Raw genomic sequence first — 13,917 nt, 5'->3', positions numbered from 1 at the left:
TCTATGACCTTATTCAACGCTTGAAGCGTTTATCAATATCTGCGGGCTATATTCCAATTATTACTTCTCTTGTTGTAATTCCAGAAGCACTTCCTGTCTAAAACTGCATTTAAGAGCTCTTAGAGATAACATCTGAGAACCAAGAACCTATATAAATGACTGAATGACGTGCGCATTAGTTTGTGGTCTGTGACTCTTTTTGTCATTACCCTTTCAAAAATGTATATTTATTCAATTTTCTAAATTACAGTTGAGTGCACTAATCAATAATGACAGGGTGGACAGTTCGAGCCTTTCTACTCCATTTGCTAAATCTAGTCGGAGTTTAAATACTCTAGAATAGTCATTTTTTTCCCTCCAAAGGTCGGACACATTTTGGAGACCAAACTGAAGGTGAGCATGTCCCTGGGTTTTTTCCTTTTCCTGTAATGTGTTATATTGGTTATATAAGCAAAAGCTAAAAATACAAACACACCTGCCTGCAACGCCTTCGTTTGCTTCCGTAACATAGTGACATTACTATGTAACACTTGTGCTTCTATTGGCTGGCGCTCCAACCCATTGTATGTGATAAGCTAAGGAGTGGGACATCTTTAAGCGGTTGACCAATCACAACAGACCCGGTCAGCTGACCAATCAGAGAAGACTGGGCTCTGGTTTCAGACAGAGGGTGAAAAGAGGTTCTGCAGCACAGGCAGTATGAGGAAAATAAAGAGCTTTCTGAAAATTAAAGCATGGAGACATGTTATTTACTTCCAGGCATCTAACTAAGCGGAAAAATTGAGATATGCAAAAATGCCTACTCATTCCAAGGTTTTGTACTTATTCCCAGAGGTGTGGACTCGAGTCACATGACTTGGACTCGAGTCAGACTCGAGTCACCAATTTGATGACTTGAGACTCGACTTGATAAAATCACAAAACACTTGCGACTCGACTTGGACTTGAACCATGCGGCCAATCATATGCGAGGACACACTAGGATCATACCATTATGTGAAAGAAGGGTGGGGGGCACAGCAGGTGTAGTGGTACAGGCCAGCTGTACAGAGCGACGGATTTAAATGCAAGTGTGTCGGAAAAAGTCAAGAAATGAGCGAAAACCGAAAAAAGAAGCAGCATCTGCTGCTTTTCAATGATATTGGAGAAAGCAAAGCTGAGTGCAGGATTTGTAAAATGAAAATAACCTTTTTTGGTTACCTTTATTTTGGTAACCACTCAGGATTTACTGTCAGAGGTGGGAGAAGTTCAGATCTTGTACTTGAGTACAAAAGTACCAGAGTGTAGGAATACTCGGTTACAATAAAAAGTCCTGCATTCAAAATGTTACTCAAGTAAAAGTACAAAAGTATTAGCATCAAAATATACTTAAAGTACCACCTGCAGAGGGATCTAGATGCAGGTGTTCTCTTCCCCATAGGGGATAATGGGCCTGGCTGCACATTATCCCTTGCATAAAGATAGATTGTGGGTCCCTTATAACATGTTGTACACAGTGGAAATAAACATTCTGGTTACCTCAACATCAGGGATCTTATACATTAAACTCCTTCTGAATCAAACCGTCACGGTAGCCTTACCTTACTGATCCCTCTTAAATTAGAAAAACACACGTTACTTTACCAGCAGAGAGAAAATGGATTATTAAATTATTAATGTGACTAATAAAGAGCAATTTGATTATTAAGTATTATTCTGTTGATCGATGTCATTACATTTGGTGAAAAACACATAATGACTTGTTTATGACTCGTTTTGTCAAAGTTTAGGACTTGGACTTGACTTGAACTTGCCCAACCTGACTTGAGACTTGACTTGAGCGCAAAGACTTGAGACTTGACTCGGACTTGAGCGCAAAGACTTGAGACTTGACTCGGACTTGCAAAACAATGACTTGGTCCCACCTCTGCTTATTCCTGCAGCACTCCATAAACAGCCTCGGTGAAAGGAACAGGCTGCTCGTATTCAACTTCAATACTTGTGCCGAGCGCAGAATGAAAACAGATTGTGGCTGCGATTGACCAACATCTCTATTAACACTAAATTAGTTTGGTTGGCTGTATTATCAGATCAACCTGTCAGTGTTCATCCGTCTCCAGATCTCTAGGACTTGGAGTGTTGAACCAAGATTGCTAATACAATATTAATTTGGACAAACAGGTTGTACCTTTGTGTTATTGTGCTTATCCACTGAATTACCATCCTTTTCTTTCTTCTTCTCACGCTCCTTCTGTGAAGAAAGGAGAACGAGGTGGTGTAATACGTTGGCAAATATGAAGCCGCAGCAGAAACCAGGCTAAATGTGATTTCATTATGTATTTAAAGGTCCCATGTCATGGCCATTTCTACTGATCATGATTCCATTGTTGAGGTATACTAAAATACATTTATACTGTGCAATTTTCCAAACTCACATTGGTTTCTCATACAGCATCTCTGTATAGTATGTGTATTCACTTGTTGTTGTTGGAGCTCCTGCCCCAAGCCCAGTTCTACGGGGGTGCATAAGGGTGCATTGCACCCTCTGTTGAGTCGTTATGCACCCTCATTTGAAAAATGAAAAGTAAAAAAAAAAGTGAAAAATATTACATTTTTCCTACTATTACTAACAATAGTAGTAATAAGAAGAATATAGTTGAAATAAAATAAATTGTAATTGTGGTTAAATAGCATTGTCTGCTGCATTTATTTGATCAATTTAAACGGTAAGTAACGTTATTATGTCAGGTGCGTGTGACCTGTGCCGCTGCACATTCATCATCTGCAAGGTGCTTACACAGCAGTCAATGATGGACATCAGAAAATGGTTAAAACAACCAGCCCTTATCGCCAGCAGTAACACTGCATCTACTGCAGGTAATAACAGTTCAGATCATGGGGACATTACGGCTACAACAACTGGCGCCATGCTCTTATAGGCTATGTGATAAGGGACTGGGAAGGCATAATCAAGCAAAGAGCACATAGATCCATAGATTTCTTAATGTTGCTCTCAAAGTGCACCAGATTGATGGTTTTAACTTCAATATAAAAAATTAAAAAATCTTCCATGGGGACCATGCCCCCGGACCCCCCCAGAGGAGGTGAGGACCCCCCTAGAGGGTGTTAGGTCCACTCCCCACTTATAAAAATAGCACTTTACCACTGCACCCTCTCTAATCTCAGATGCACCCTGAGTCATTTTGTTCTGGAACCGGGCCTGTCCTGCCCCCCCCTCCCTGTGAGCCCAGTGGCCGTCTGCGAGACAGCGAGACACAGCGAAACCCAGCCCGAAAGCAGCCCGAGCACACAGACTCACAGCCTCACCGCGTCCCGCTGTCTCAGGCGGATAAATCGGCGGAGCTGCTGCTGAGAAAAGATTGAGTGTGTGTGTGTGTGGTAGTGTTAATTTCGTTGACTAAAACTATGACGAAATATGTTCGTCAACGACCTTTTTTTCCATGACGAAAACGAGACGATGACGAGACGGCACCGACGGCAGTAAACAATAACTGCAACGAAATCATCATGCAATATCGTTGACGAAAAGTGACGAGACGAAAATGTAGTTTACTAAATAAAAACTATGCCAAAATCTCTCTTTACTTTCGGTGAAGTACTTTACTTATTCATATATATGTTTTTTAAATCACACGACCGCCCTTCAAGCCAATCAGAATCGAGCTGCCACTACTGAGAGTCCAAGCTTTTGGAGCAAGTGAGAGCTAGTGAATATTTCGCTCTGCAGCTGGATGAGAGCACGGATGTAGCAAATATTGATGTTTATATATATATGAATATAAATATTTGTATTGTTAATATTACTGTTGAATATTATATATAACACTATAAAGGCATATGTAGCTTTTAAAAATGCTAAAAATATATGTTAATTGTTCATATTACTGTTCAAAATTATATAATATTATAAAGACAGAAATAACTTTAAAAATGCTTTAAAAATATCTTTACTGTTGATATTACTGTTTAATATTGTGTTAAGAATGTTTATAACAGAAGACACAATGAATGTAATGAATGACAAACAAAAGATAAATACAAAAATGTTTAGAAGAATAACTGATTATTAATTATTAATACAAATATATATTAAGAAAATGTATTAAGCTGTATGATTAATTTGTCATATTCTCCATCATAATGTACTCATTATTTAAAAAAAAAATTGCAACAGGGGGGTCCCCGCCAGACGATAATGCTATATGGGGGTCCTTGGCATGACAAAGTTTGGGAACCCCTGGTCTAACTAACCTTATTTAACAGAAAATAAAATGGCAACAACAGGGCTTGGGAGCAGTGGTCGCACTCGCGTTAACCGAATACCCCCCCGTCAGCGCGAGTGAGTGATAAATTGTGCACTCGACGGGTAATAATAGATTATGACGGAAATGTTACAATCCTGTCCGTCAAAATGACTGACAACGAAAAAGTCTAAAGCCACCATTGCTTGGGAGAAAGAAACGATGTGATATTTGGGCCCATTTTCGCTACAATGAGGCGGAGAAAAAAAGCGAGTGCATTGTTTCATCAGAAGGGAAGCAATGTGGCCATAACACAGAAAACACCACAAACCTGAGCAGATACTCTCTGCAAAGCTTCTTAATCATTCAACCTGTGATTTTCATCAAATAAGGACAAGATATAATCTTATTTATTTATATATACTAAAATGACAAATTATTGGTTTTGGCTAGACTAGTTTGACTGAAATGTTCTATATAATATATAATAATATAATATATAATCAACAGTTTTCATTGACAAAAAGTAGACTAAAATAATTAGTTTTCTTTGACTAAAATAAGACTAAAATGCTCAGACTAAAACTTGACTAAATAAAAACAGGATGAAGGTGACTAAATATGACTAAAACTAAAAAGGAAATGTAACACAGGACTAAGACTAAAACTAAATAAGAAAATAGCTGACGAAATTAACACTAGTGTGTGGAAACGTACCGGCTCCGCGGACTTAACGTTACGTTACGTCACTATACCCAAATACGTCACTGTACCCAGGAAGAAAATGAGAAATCTCCAACGAGGCGTTCTGGGGCAGCATAGTCAGGTCTTTTCTGTGTTAGAGTTTTACTCGCTACAGGGTGTACTTTGAGGGTTTGTGACTCTGCAGACCGTTTACATGCAGAAAAAGCTACATAACACACAAGGGGACAGGTAATAACCGGAAAAGCATGACATGGGACCTTTAAGTAATTAACAGCGAGATAACTCCAGAACATATATCACATTAACTGTTTCTCTGACTCCTGCAATACTATACTGCTTAAGCATTCCGAAAATGGTTGTTTTCTTCATTAAATAGCAATTCAACAACTATTAGAATTTTCTGAAGGAGGAAACATGAGGCCTAATGGAAGTGATTTGTTGTTCCTAATAGCAGGTTGAAAACAATTAGGTCTCTTTCTTTAATGTGATTTTAATGAACTCACAATGCAGATTTAATGTGCAGACATTATTAGCGTAGCGACGAACAGTTGATGGAGTGTTTTCAGGTTAATGGTGCTGTCTTGTTTTGTTTTATGTAAATGAGCTGGTGCTGCTGATGCCAGCATTAGCTAATGACTGTCAGGGTGCCAAAGAGAAACGCTTTAGCTTAGCGTGAGAAGCCTACAATCTAGCCATTATAGTAACAATCACAGTCTGTTTCTCTCTGCGTCTCTACTCTCGATGCAATTAATCGACTGGCTGATTATGTGCGTGGTTATTTGTGTTGTTAACTAACAACTTATCTATATTTACAATGATGTAAATCGGCATCAACAGAGAACATATTATGCACATTTTCAGGTTCATATCAGTATGTAGTGTCCTTACTGTGACATGTCTCCATGCTTTAATGTTCAACAAGCTCTTTATTTTTCTCATACTGCCTGTGCTGCAGCACCTCTTTTCACCCTCTGTCTGAAACCAGAGCCCAGTCTGCTCTGATTGGTTAGCTGGCCGGCTTTGTTTTGATTGGTCAACCGCTTAGAGATGTGTTGAAAATGCCCCGCCCCATAGCTGATCACATACAATGTGTTGGAGTGCTAGCCAATAGAAGCGCAAGTGTTACATAGTGATGTCATTATGTGATGGAAGTAAACTAATTCATCCAATGGAGGAGTTTCAGGCAGGGGAGTGTGTGGGAGAGAAACTTCCTCTGGAGGGAACCTTGGGATTCTAACCTTTGCAGACCATTTACATGTACATACTATATAGACAAAAGTATTGGGACTTAATCTTAATCATTTAATTCAGGTGTTTCATTCAGTCCCATTGCCACAGGTGTATAAAATAAAGCACCTGGCCATGCAGTCTGCCTTCACAAACTTTTTTGAAAGAATGGGTCGTTCACTGCATTTGAACTTGGTTCTGTAATAGGATGCCACCGTTGCAACAAATCAGTTTGTGAAATGTCTTCTCTGCTAGATATTCCACGATCAACTGTAAGTGGTATTATTATTGCAATTGCAAATGTTTAGGAACCACAGCAACTCAGCCACGAAGTGGCAGACCACGTAAAGTTACAGAGCGGGGTCGCCGAGTGCTGAGGCGCATAGTGTGTACAAGTGGCCAAAGCTCTGCTGACTCAATAACTGCAGAGTTACAAACCAGCTCCTGGCATTAATATCAGCACTAAAACTGTGCAGGGAGCTTCATGGCATGGGTTTTCATGGCCGATCAGCTGCATGCAAGCCTTACATCACCGAGCACAATGTCAAGCGTCAGATGGAGTCGTGTAAAGCCACCACTGGACTCTGGAGCAGTGGAAACGTGTTCTGTGGAGTGACCAATTACGCTTCTCTATCTGGCGGTCTGATGGACCAGTCTGGGTTTGGCGAATGCCAGGAGAACGTTATCTGCCTGACTGCATTGTGCCAACTGTAAAGTTTGGTGGAGGAGGGATAATGCTATGGGTTGTTTTTCTGGGGTTGGCCTAGGCCCCTTAGTTCCAGTGAAGGAGATTCTTAATGCTTTGTCTTACTAAGTCATTTTGGACAATTATATGCTTCCAACTTTGTGGAAACAGTTTGGGGAAGAAGGCCCTTTTCTATTCCAGCATGACTGTGCCCCAGTGCATACAGCAAGGTCCATAAAGGCATGGTTGGATGAGTTTGGTGTGGAAGAACTTGACTGGCCTGCGCAAAGCCCTGGCCTCCACCCCATGAACACCTTTGGAATTAACTATGGATATTGTTAACCAGGCCCTCTTGTCCAACATCAGTGTCTGACCTCACAAATGCTCTTCTGGATGAATGGGCAAAAACAGACATGCTCCAAAATCTTGTAGAAAGCTTTCCCAAAAGAGTGGAAGCTGTTATAGGGGGGACCAACTTAATATTAATGCCTAAGAATTTGGAATGGGGTGTCATAAAAGCTCCTGTAGGTGGCCCAATACTTTTGTCCATATAGTGTGATATAACACACAGGAATCGGAAAACCCCACAAACCTAAAGCAATAAATGGGCCTATTTGAAAGTGAATATGATACACTATTTAAAGGCTTTATGAAAGGGATAAGGAAGCAACAGTTGCTACTTTTACATAAGTACATGATTAAATATGCTGGCCCTTATATTCTGGCTGCACTTTTGTTGACATATCAATCTGCAAGATTAAGGATGATATCATTAAGGCTCTGACAGGGATCAAGTCTTTGGGTCTATTAACTTTGATCTAATGAGACTAGCATTGGTACATTTACTCCAGCAGCATTAGCATGCAATCATACTTCTGACCATCACTTCCACAACACAACTAATTACAGAAAGGACTAATGCTATCACAGTTACATGTCATATGACCCTCTGCCCACATTGGGGGCATTAGCAGTCAAGTGTTAAAGGGGCCCTATTATGCTTTTTGAATTTTACATATTGTATGATGTAAATTAGCCAATAAAAGTATCACAGGGAAAAACATGTATAGGCCGAGTAGTCAAACAAACCACAATGGACTTACTAGCAGACTGTTGTGACCTTTTACTATGCCCCACAAAAGTGAAAAAGCACAGGATGACAACATCACAATATATCTTGCATTAGAACACAACCACAACACAGAGGAGAGGCAAAGGGTTCACCTCCTGTCTGCTCCTGTCAGCCTGGGAAGACGGTGAGCTGGAGGGTGGAGCGGCTTCAGAGGACTTCACCTGGAAGACAGAGAATTTTAGACAGAGGGTTAGTGTGAGGCTGACAAGTGAGCGGTAGTGATGGCAGTTTGACACTGAAGCTTCGAACGGAGCTTCAACCCTGGACTTCCTATTCCATAGAAGCAGTGCTTCGAAGCTTGCTTCAAATCACGTGACATATGACGTCCGAAGCAGCAACTGCTTCAAATCACGTGACATGTGACGTCCGAAGCAGCAACTGCTTCATTTCCTGAATGAATCACTTGACTGGTTCACGGTCCATTCACGCGATTCAATGCACTGCCTCGTCTCGATTCTGACAGGTGACAAACAGTTTCAAACAGTTTCAAACTTGAGTGCTTCAACACTTTATGACCGCTCTAAACAATGCACAATATGTGGGTTGTTGTCGTAGTTTGCGTTGTTGCTGTTGAGTTGTTGTTGTTATTGGATTTGATATCATTATAGAGCAAGCCAGGAAGAAAGATAGGTCGTTCTGGCTCGGGAAACACTTCGAAATGTGGAGAAGTTGTGAACAAAAAGACAATTATCAGTAATATAAAACAGTTAAATATTTCAAGGAATAGTTAGCCCAGTGGGTACAGCCGGCGGCCCGAATGCGGCGATGTCCTCCGCGCAGCTGGTTCAAATCCCGGAATGGACGTATTTGAATCATTGCTTTTCAACTTTAATAACTGATAAAGGGCCCTCTCCGCCCAAAAACATGTCTAGCACTCTCTAGTCTCTTCTCAATAACCCAATACACACAATTATCAATCTTTAATTGCAAATAGAACATGATATTCAGTCTTAGTGTGTGTGTGTGCATCGAATATTTTTCAAGGCAAAGATACGTTAAACCCACTGCAGCCTTGCACTTCGCCAGGAGAGGTCGCTGTAACTGAAGCTTCGAGAAATTAACCTATTTCCGACACAATTGTCCAAGTGGTTCGACGCTTCATTCAAAGCTTCATTTTGCCATCACTAGTGAGCGGCCCGACCAAGTAAGGACGCAGAGGCAGAACGTCCTGATGCAACCCGGTGTGGGAATGTATTCATCATTGGTACATGGAGGACAACATCAATATCCCCATATGACTGTCTCCAACACTATCCCTCTGCTCAATGAGCCTAACATGCCACCCTTTATAGGCCCATCAATTGGACCGTACCATCAAAAGGGGTGGCATGTGCAGAGATGGTTAACTCAGATAAGGAAACCAGTTAAATAACAATAAACATTTGGTTGAGAATAACAAACATCCATTAATAAAATTATACCGAATTAATGTATGAAAAGAAAAATATTATAAACCAACAAGATCAATGTACATGATATAAAACCACCCCTGCCTCCACCCTGCTCTTTTAACCCCATCCGGAACGATAAAAGAGGGTTCGCCGTTTCCCTGGGGAATCTTTACGGTGACGGACCTTGGGACCGGAGACGGGAGAACAGGTGGAGGTGAGTGTTATGATGTTAACTACTGCAGGGATGATATGACAAATATATAACAGAAATGTAAATTGCTTAGTCTAAACATCTAATGAATTCCTAGAAACGCTAAGGGTTCATCTCATGAGGCTTCATCATGGGCTTCATTTGAACACAAACCCCCTGTTGGTCAAAGTGTGTAAAACAGGCAGATTGGACATCTCAACAGTGTGCTCTCTCATACCGAGTTCCCAATGAGTAAAGCCTTAGAATAACTCTAAACAACGAACATTAAATCATATTTTCATGTTAACAATATTGTATTTATTACAGTTTAATGATTGTGATTGAAAATCCTAAGGAGGCTGCTAAACATTGCAAAGAGAGATTTGTATTCCTTAATAATATTCATAAACGTAACCATGTTGTAGCCTGAGAAAGGCTAAACCATATCAAAGAATACATTCATTAACTACATTATCTCATTTAGCCGTAGCTTTTATAAACAACAAAAAATAAGTATTGTTCAGTCATTGAACCAGGGACCCTGCGGTCATGAGTCAACTGCTTTCCAGCTGAGCCACAGCACACACACTAAAGCTCCCTGAAAACACTGTAAGATATGTATTCCTGTATTTATTGATGTTTTTATTCCTATATTTATTTATGCTTGTATCTATTTATACTTATGACATGTTCCGACCTCTATATAAGTGAGGGTCTGAGCTCTCTTGATTCCATCGTGTCACCGGGCCCGGGTACAGGAGGGGTAATATGGTTCTTATTATACATCCATGGGTATTATGAGCGTTGTGGTTCAACGGTTCAACCGATCTGAATCGCTTCCTGAAGCAGTCACGTGGTATCGACAGGCAGCGAGGCTTCGTTTGTCATCGGTGACGTCACTGGCCTAAAACGATACAAGCCTCGGTACATGCTTCACAAAAAGCTTCGGGGATTACTCGACACACGCTCCGAAGCCTCGGCGCAATACGTAACATCACTACTAATCACACTTTGTACACCCATAGGTTGGCGTGCCAATCCAGCCCCCGACATTAAGGATGAATGTGTTCTCATACTGACGTCAACCATTCAATAAACGGGTTTGAACGCCACACAAGCTCTTGTCCTCTTTTATATAAAATGCTTCCTGTGCAATGTTTTACCGTGGAGCAAATTAATATACTTCGCCAATAGTGAAGCTATATAATACGTAACGGAGACCGAGATCTACGGCCCCAGAGATCACCTCCGTTACAGTTAGACACAGACAAGAGAGGAAGCGGAGAAGAAGAAATAAAGACAGACGGAACAAGGAGAAGAGAGGGGAAAGAGAAGCAGAGTTAATTAGACGGAAGGGAGTCTTTTCTCTTCCACAGCAGAGTGCTCTTCGCTTCAATGAATGCCGCAAGTCAAGGTTATGTTCAGCCTCAAAGCTGAACAGAATGAATGTTATCAAGATAGGTCACACACACCCACCCACACAAACACACAAAAAGATAGTGTGTAGGGATGACCTCCATTAACCTGCCATTGACCTGTGAGACAGACTGCTCAAACTCTGCAGTCTACAAACACCAGCTGGTTGCTGTTTTTTTACAAGGCTTTTTTTATTTCCCAGCTCATCAAAGGTATTGAAGAGAGGAAAACATGGATCAAACCGAAATGTAGAACAAAAACATAAAGCCAGGGCACTGTCACATGAGATCAAACAAAACCCACACAGTCCTGACAGAGCAGATTAGTTGTTACATTTTTAAATCCTAAATATCAAAAGCTGTTTCCTCAAAGCTTTGACATGATGGCTGCTTATTTAGTAATGCGTAATTAACATTATGGAGAAAAGTGGCAATGGACATATTTTTCTGCTTTAAACATCATTATGAAGTAAATGTTGTGGCTGTACAATAACAGGTTCTCTTAACTGCAACCGTGCAATTCTGTGTCAGCTGGTAAGATCTCTAGTTTGCGTTCAGCAGTTACAGCAACATGTTCACTCATTTGGATCCACCTGATAAATGTAGGTCAGATGTTTTATATATTTTGGCACTGATTTTGGTCTCATCGCATTTTCCGTCACAGAGTAAGATCTCCAGAAATAGGATAGTGCTTTTGTTCCCTTGTAGGTGTGAGAACAATCCCCTTTTAACAAAAGTTATCAATTTAAGTTCATGCAAACATATCACCAGTGGTGGAAATAGTTGTGGTGGAACAACCAAAGTCATCTTGGAAAAATGCAGTGTCTTTATTAAGAAAAAGAGATAAAAGCTGTATCTCCACCCTGTCGTCATTGGCAACGTAAGATCGCTGACTAATATTGACAAGCTAATGGCATTAGCTTGGAGTCCGATGGAATATCTGAAGTGTAGTTTAAAGGTGGGGTAGGTCATTTTGGAGAAACCAGCTCGAGTGCGCTAGAATTTGAAAATACACAACCAGAACAAAATCTACCACTTCCTTACAGAGCCCCTCCTCCAACACACACGAACGCGCACATGACCAATGAGGGCACGAGATAAGTTTGTGCACAGATGGAAGGCTAACAGGCAGGTCGGCCATCCAGTTACTTTAGTAGGGTCGGCTAAAATGAGCGCATTTTTTTTTGTCAAAGCATTTAATATATTCATTGCTATCGGGATGTTAAGAGCATTCCATGGAATATAACAAAAAGTGTTTCTGAAATAAATTACATACCCCACCTTTAATGTTCTTTAGGCTGCAGCAGGATATATCCGACAACAATGTTTCTATCGATGACTTCCGGACTGTTTGGGCAACGTTTCCATCTACAAGGTTTTCTTTTATGGCTTCCAGACTTTTGGGCCAACAAGGATTGCATCGAGAGCATCACCAAATCTTCACCATGAGCCTAAGTCTTCAGAGAGTCTCTGTGCTGTGGAGGATGTCCTGCCTCATTCCCATGCTTAAGACGCTGTTTCCAGTGGCTACAAGGACTTTTATTGAGCATTTTTACTTCAACTTATGTTTAATTAAATATGTATGTTGTTCTAATATGGTGCAACTGTTAGGAAATTGCATACAATACGTGTGCTCCTTGGATTAATTAAGTTTTTTGATTGATTGATTGGTTTGGTGTTGGTAGTTTCTAGGCCCTGAGGAAACAGAAAGTGATCTTGTTGTCTATGCAACAGCTCCCCAAATACACCTTGAAAAGGCTTGGACGGTAAAGTTGAAATGTTGTCGGTCGTTCATTTACACCTATAATCACAGGTGTTATTGCTGCTTGAGTGGAGCAAAAACAAGTCGGGAACAAAAATATTATGTATTTGGTAGGAAACAGTGAGATATAGCCAGGCGCGCCGGATTCATTTTAGAAGTGGGGGGCCAAAAAAGTGCGTGTGTATGGCCCAATCTCAAACCACGCCCTACACCCTACCCCTACACTGTACACTCCCCCTCCGAGACGGAGTGAACTCCGTGGAGTGACACATAAGGCTCCCTCCTGTCAGATGGAGGGAGTAAATACAGCAGCAAGCTTTGGGACGGCCTCCCCTCTCTCCGGCAGAAACAGGAAATGCCGTAACTGTATGTAACAACGGTTTCAAATCAGCATCCCTTTGACAAAAAATGTAAATGAATAACTCAAATAAAACTCCAAACATCTTTAATTGTGTTACTTTTTTGTAAAGCTCTTTTAGTTTTAAACCTGATGTTTATAAGCTTAGTTTTTGCAACAGTCTGTAAATATACACAACTTTATAATAAAATGCACACATTTACCTTTTTCTAGACTAAACACAGGTATGATCCTAAGTTAAAACATATGAGGTTATCATGAGGTTGTTAACATCGCAGTTTATCACTATCGTTTAGTGGTTTTGCAAATAATGAACCACTCTCTGTTTGTGTACCATTCTGCGTTGAAGTACCTTCTCTTTGCCCAAATAATCTAGCGGTCTCCTTTTTCCAACAGTTAGCTGTACAGCTTTACCTGCCTCAATGTCCCGACAACAAACCTCCATGCAGTCGGAACCAGCCTGTTTCGGTTCATCAACGGTGGGGGCGGCGGCGGTTTTGACAGTTTCTGCGGCCGCAGAGCAGAGGTGCTGCTTTTGGGTTCATCTGGCTTCGCTGCTTCGCTGTTTGAAGAAGGTCCAGGCTCCGGAGATGTGGATGTCAGGGATGTGACCTTCCAGTTGTTAAATTTAAGTTTAGATTGACTGTATTTAGTTTTCTTCTGCGCTGGTTCTTCTGACATGTTTGCAAGTGTTGTATATATTCTTTCTATCTGTTAACGACACACACAGAACAACGTAACAAATAAAGTAAACAACGTAACAAATAAACAAATCTAAGCTTTTTTATTGGTTGTAATTTACATGGATACA

At 40.7% G+C, this 13,917-nt stretch overlaps 1 protein-coding gene across 3 annotated transcripts in view; it reads right to left on the bottom strand.

Moving 5' to 3' along the window:
- Nucleotides 1–13,917, bottom strand: part of LOC117551287 (stromal membrane-associated protein 1-like) — a 165,328-nt gene that overhangs the window by 92,436 nt on the left and 58,975 nt on the right. For 2 of the 3 annotated variants that reach the window (XM_034224111.1, XM_034224101.1), the window contains exons 5-6: nt 8,083–8,151; nt 2,168–2,230 (exon numbers count right to left, since the gene is read on the bottom strand). In XM_034224111.1, the coding sequence (XP_034080002.1) occupies nt 2,168–2,230; nt 8,083–8,151 (132 nt within the window). The remainder of the gene's footprint in view (nt 1–2,167; nt 2,231–8,082; nt 8,152–13,917) is intronic. The other variant, XM_034224120.1, reaches the window with a different exon arrangement.

The sequence above is a fragment of the Gymnodraco acuticeps genome, unplaced genomic scaffold (assembly GCF_902827175.1).
Source record: "Gymnodraco acuticeps unplaced genomic scaffold, fGymAcu1.1, whole genome shotgun sequence".
Classification (NCBI taxonomy): domain Eukaryota; kingdom Metazoa; phylum Chordata; class Actinopteri; order Perciformes; family Bathydraconidae; genus Gymnodraco; species Gymnodraco acuticeps.
Note: the sequence above shows the minus strand (reverse complement) of the source record. Positions and strands in the feature narration are given on the sequence as shown.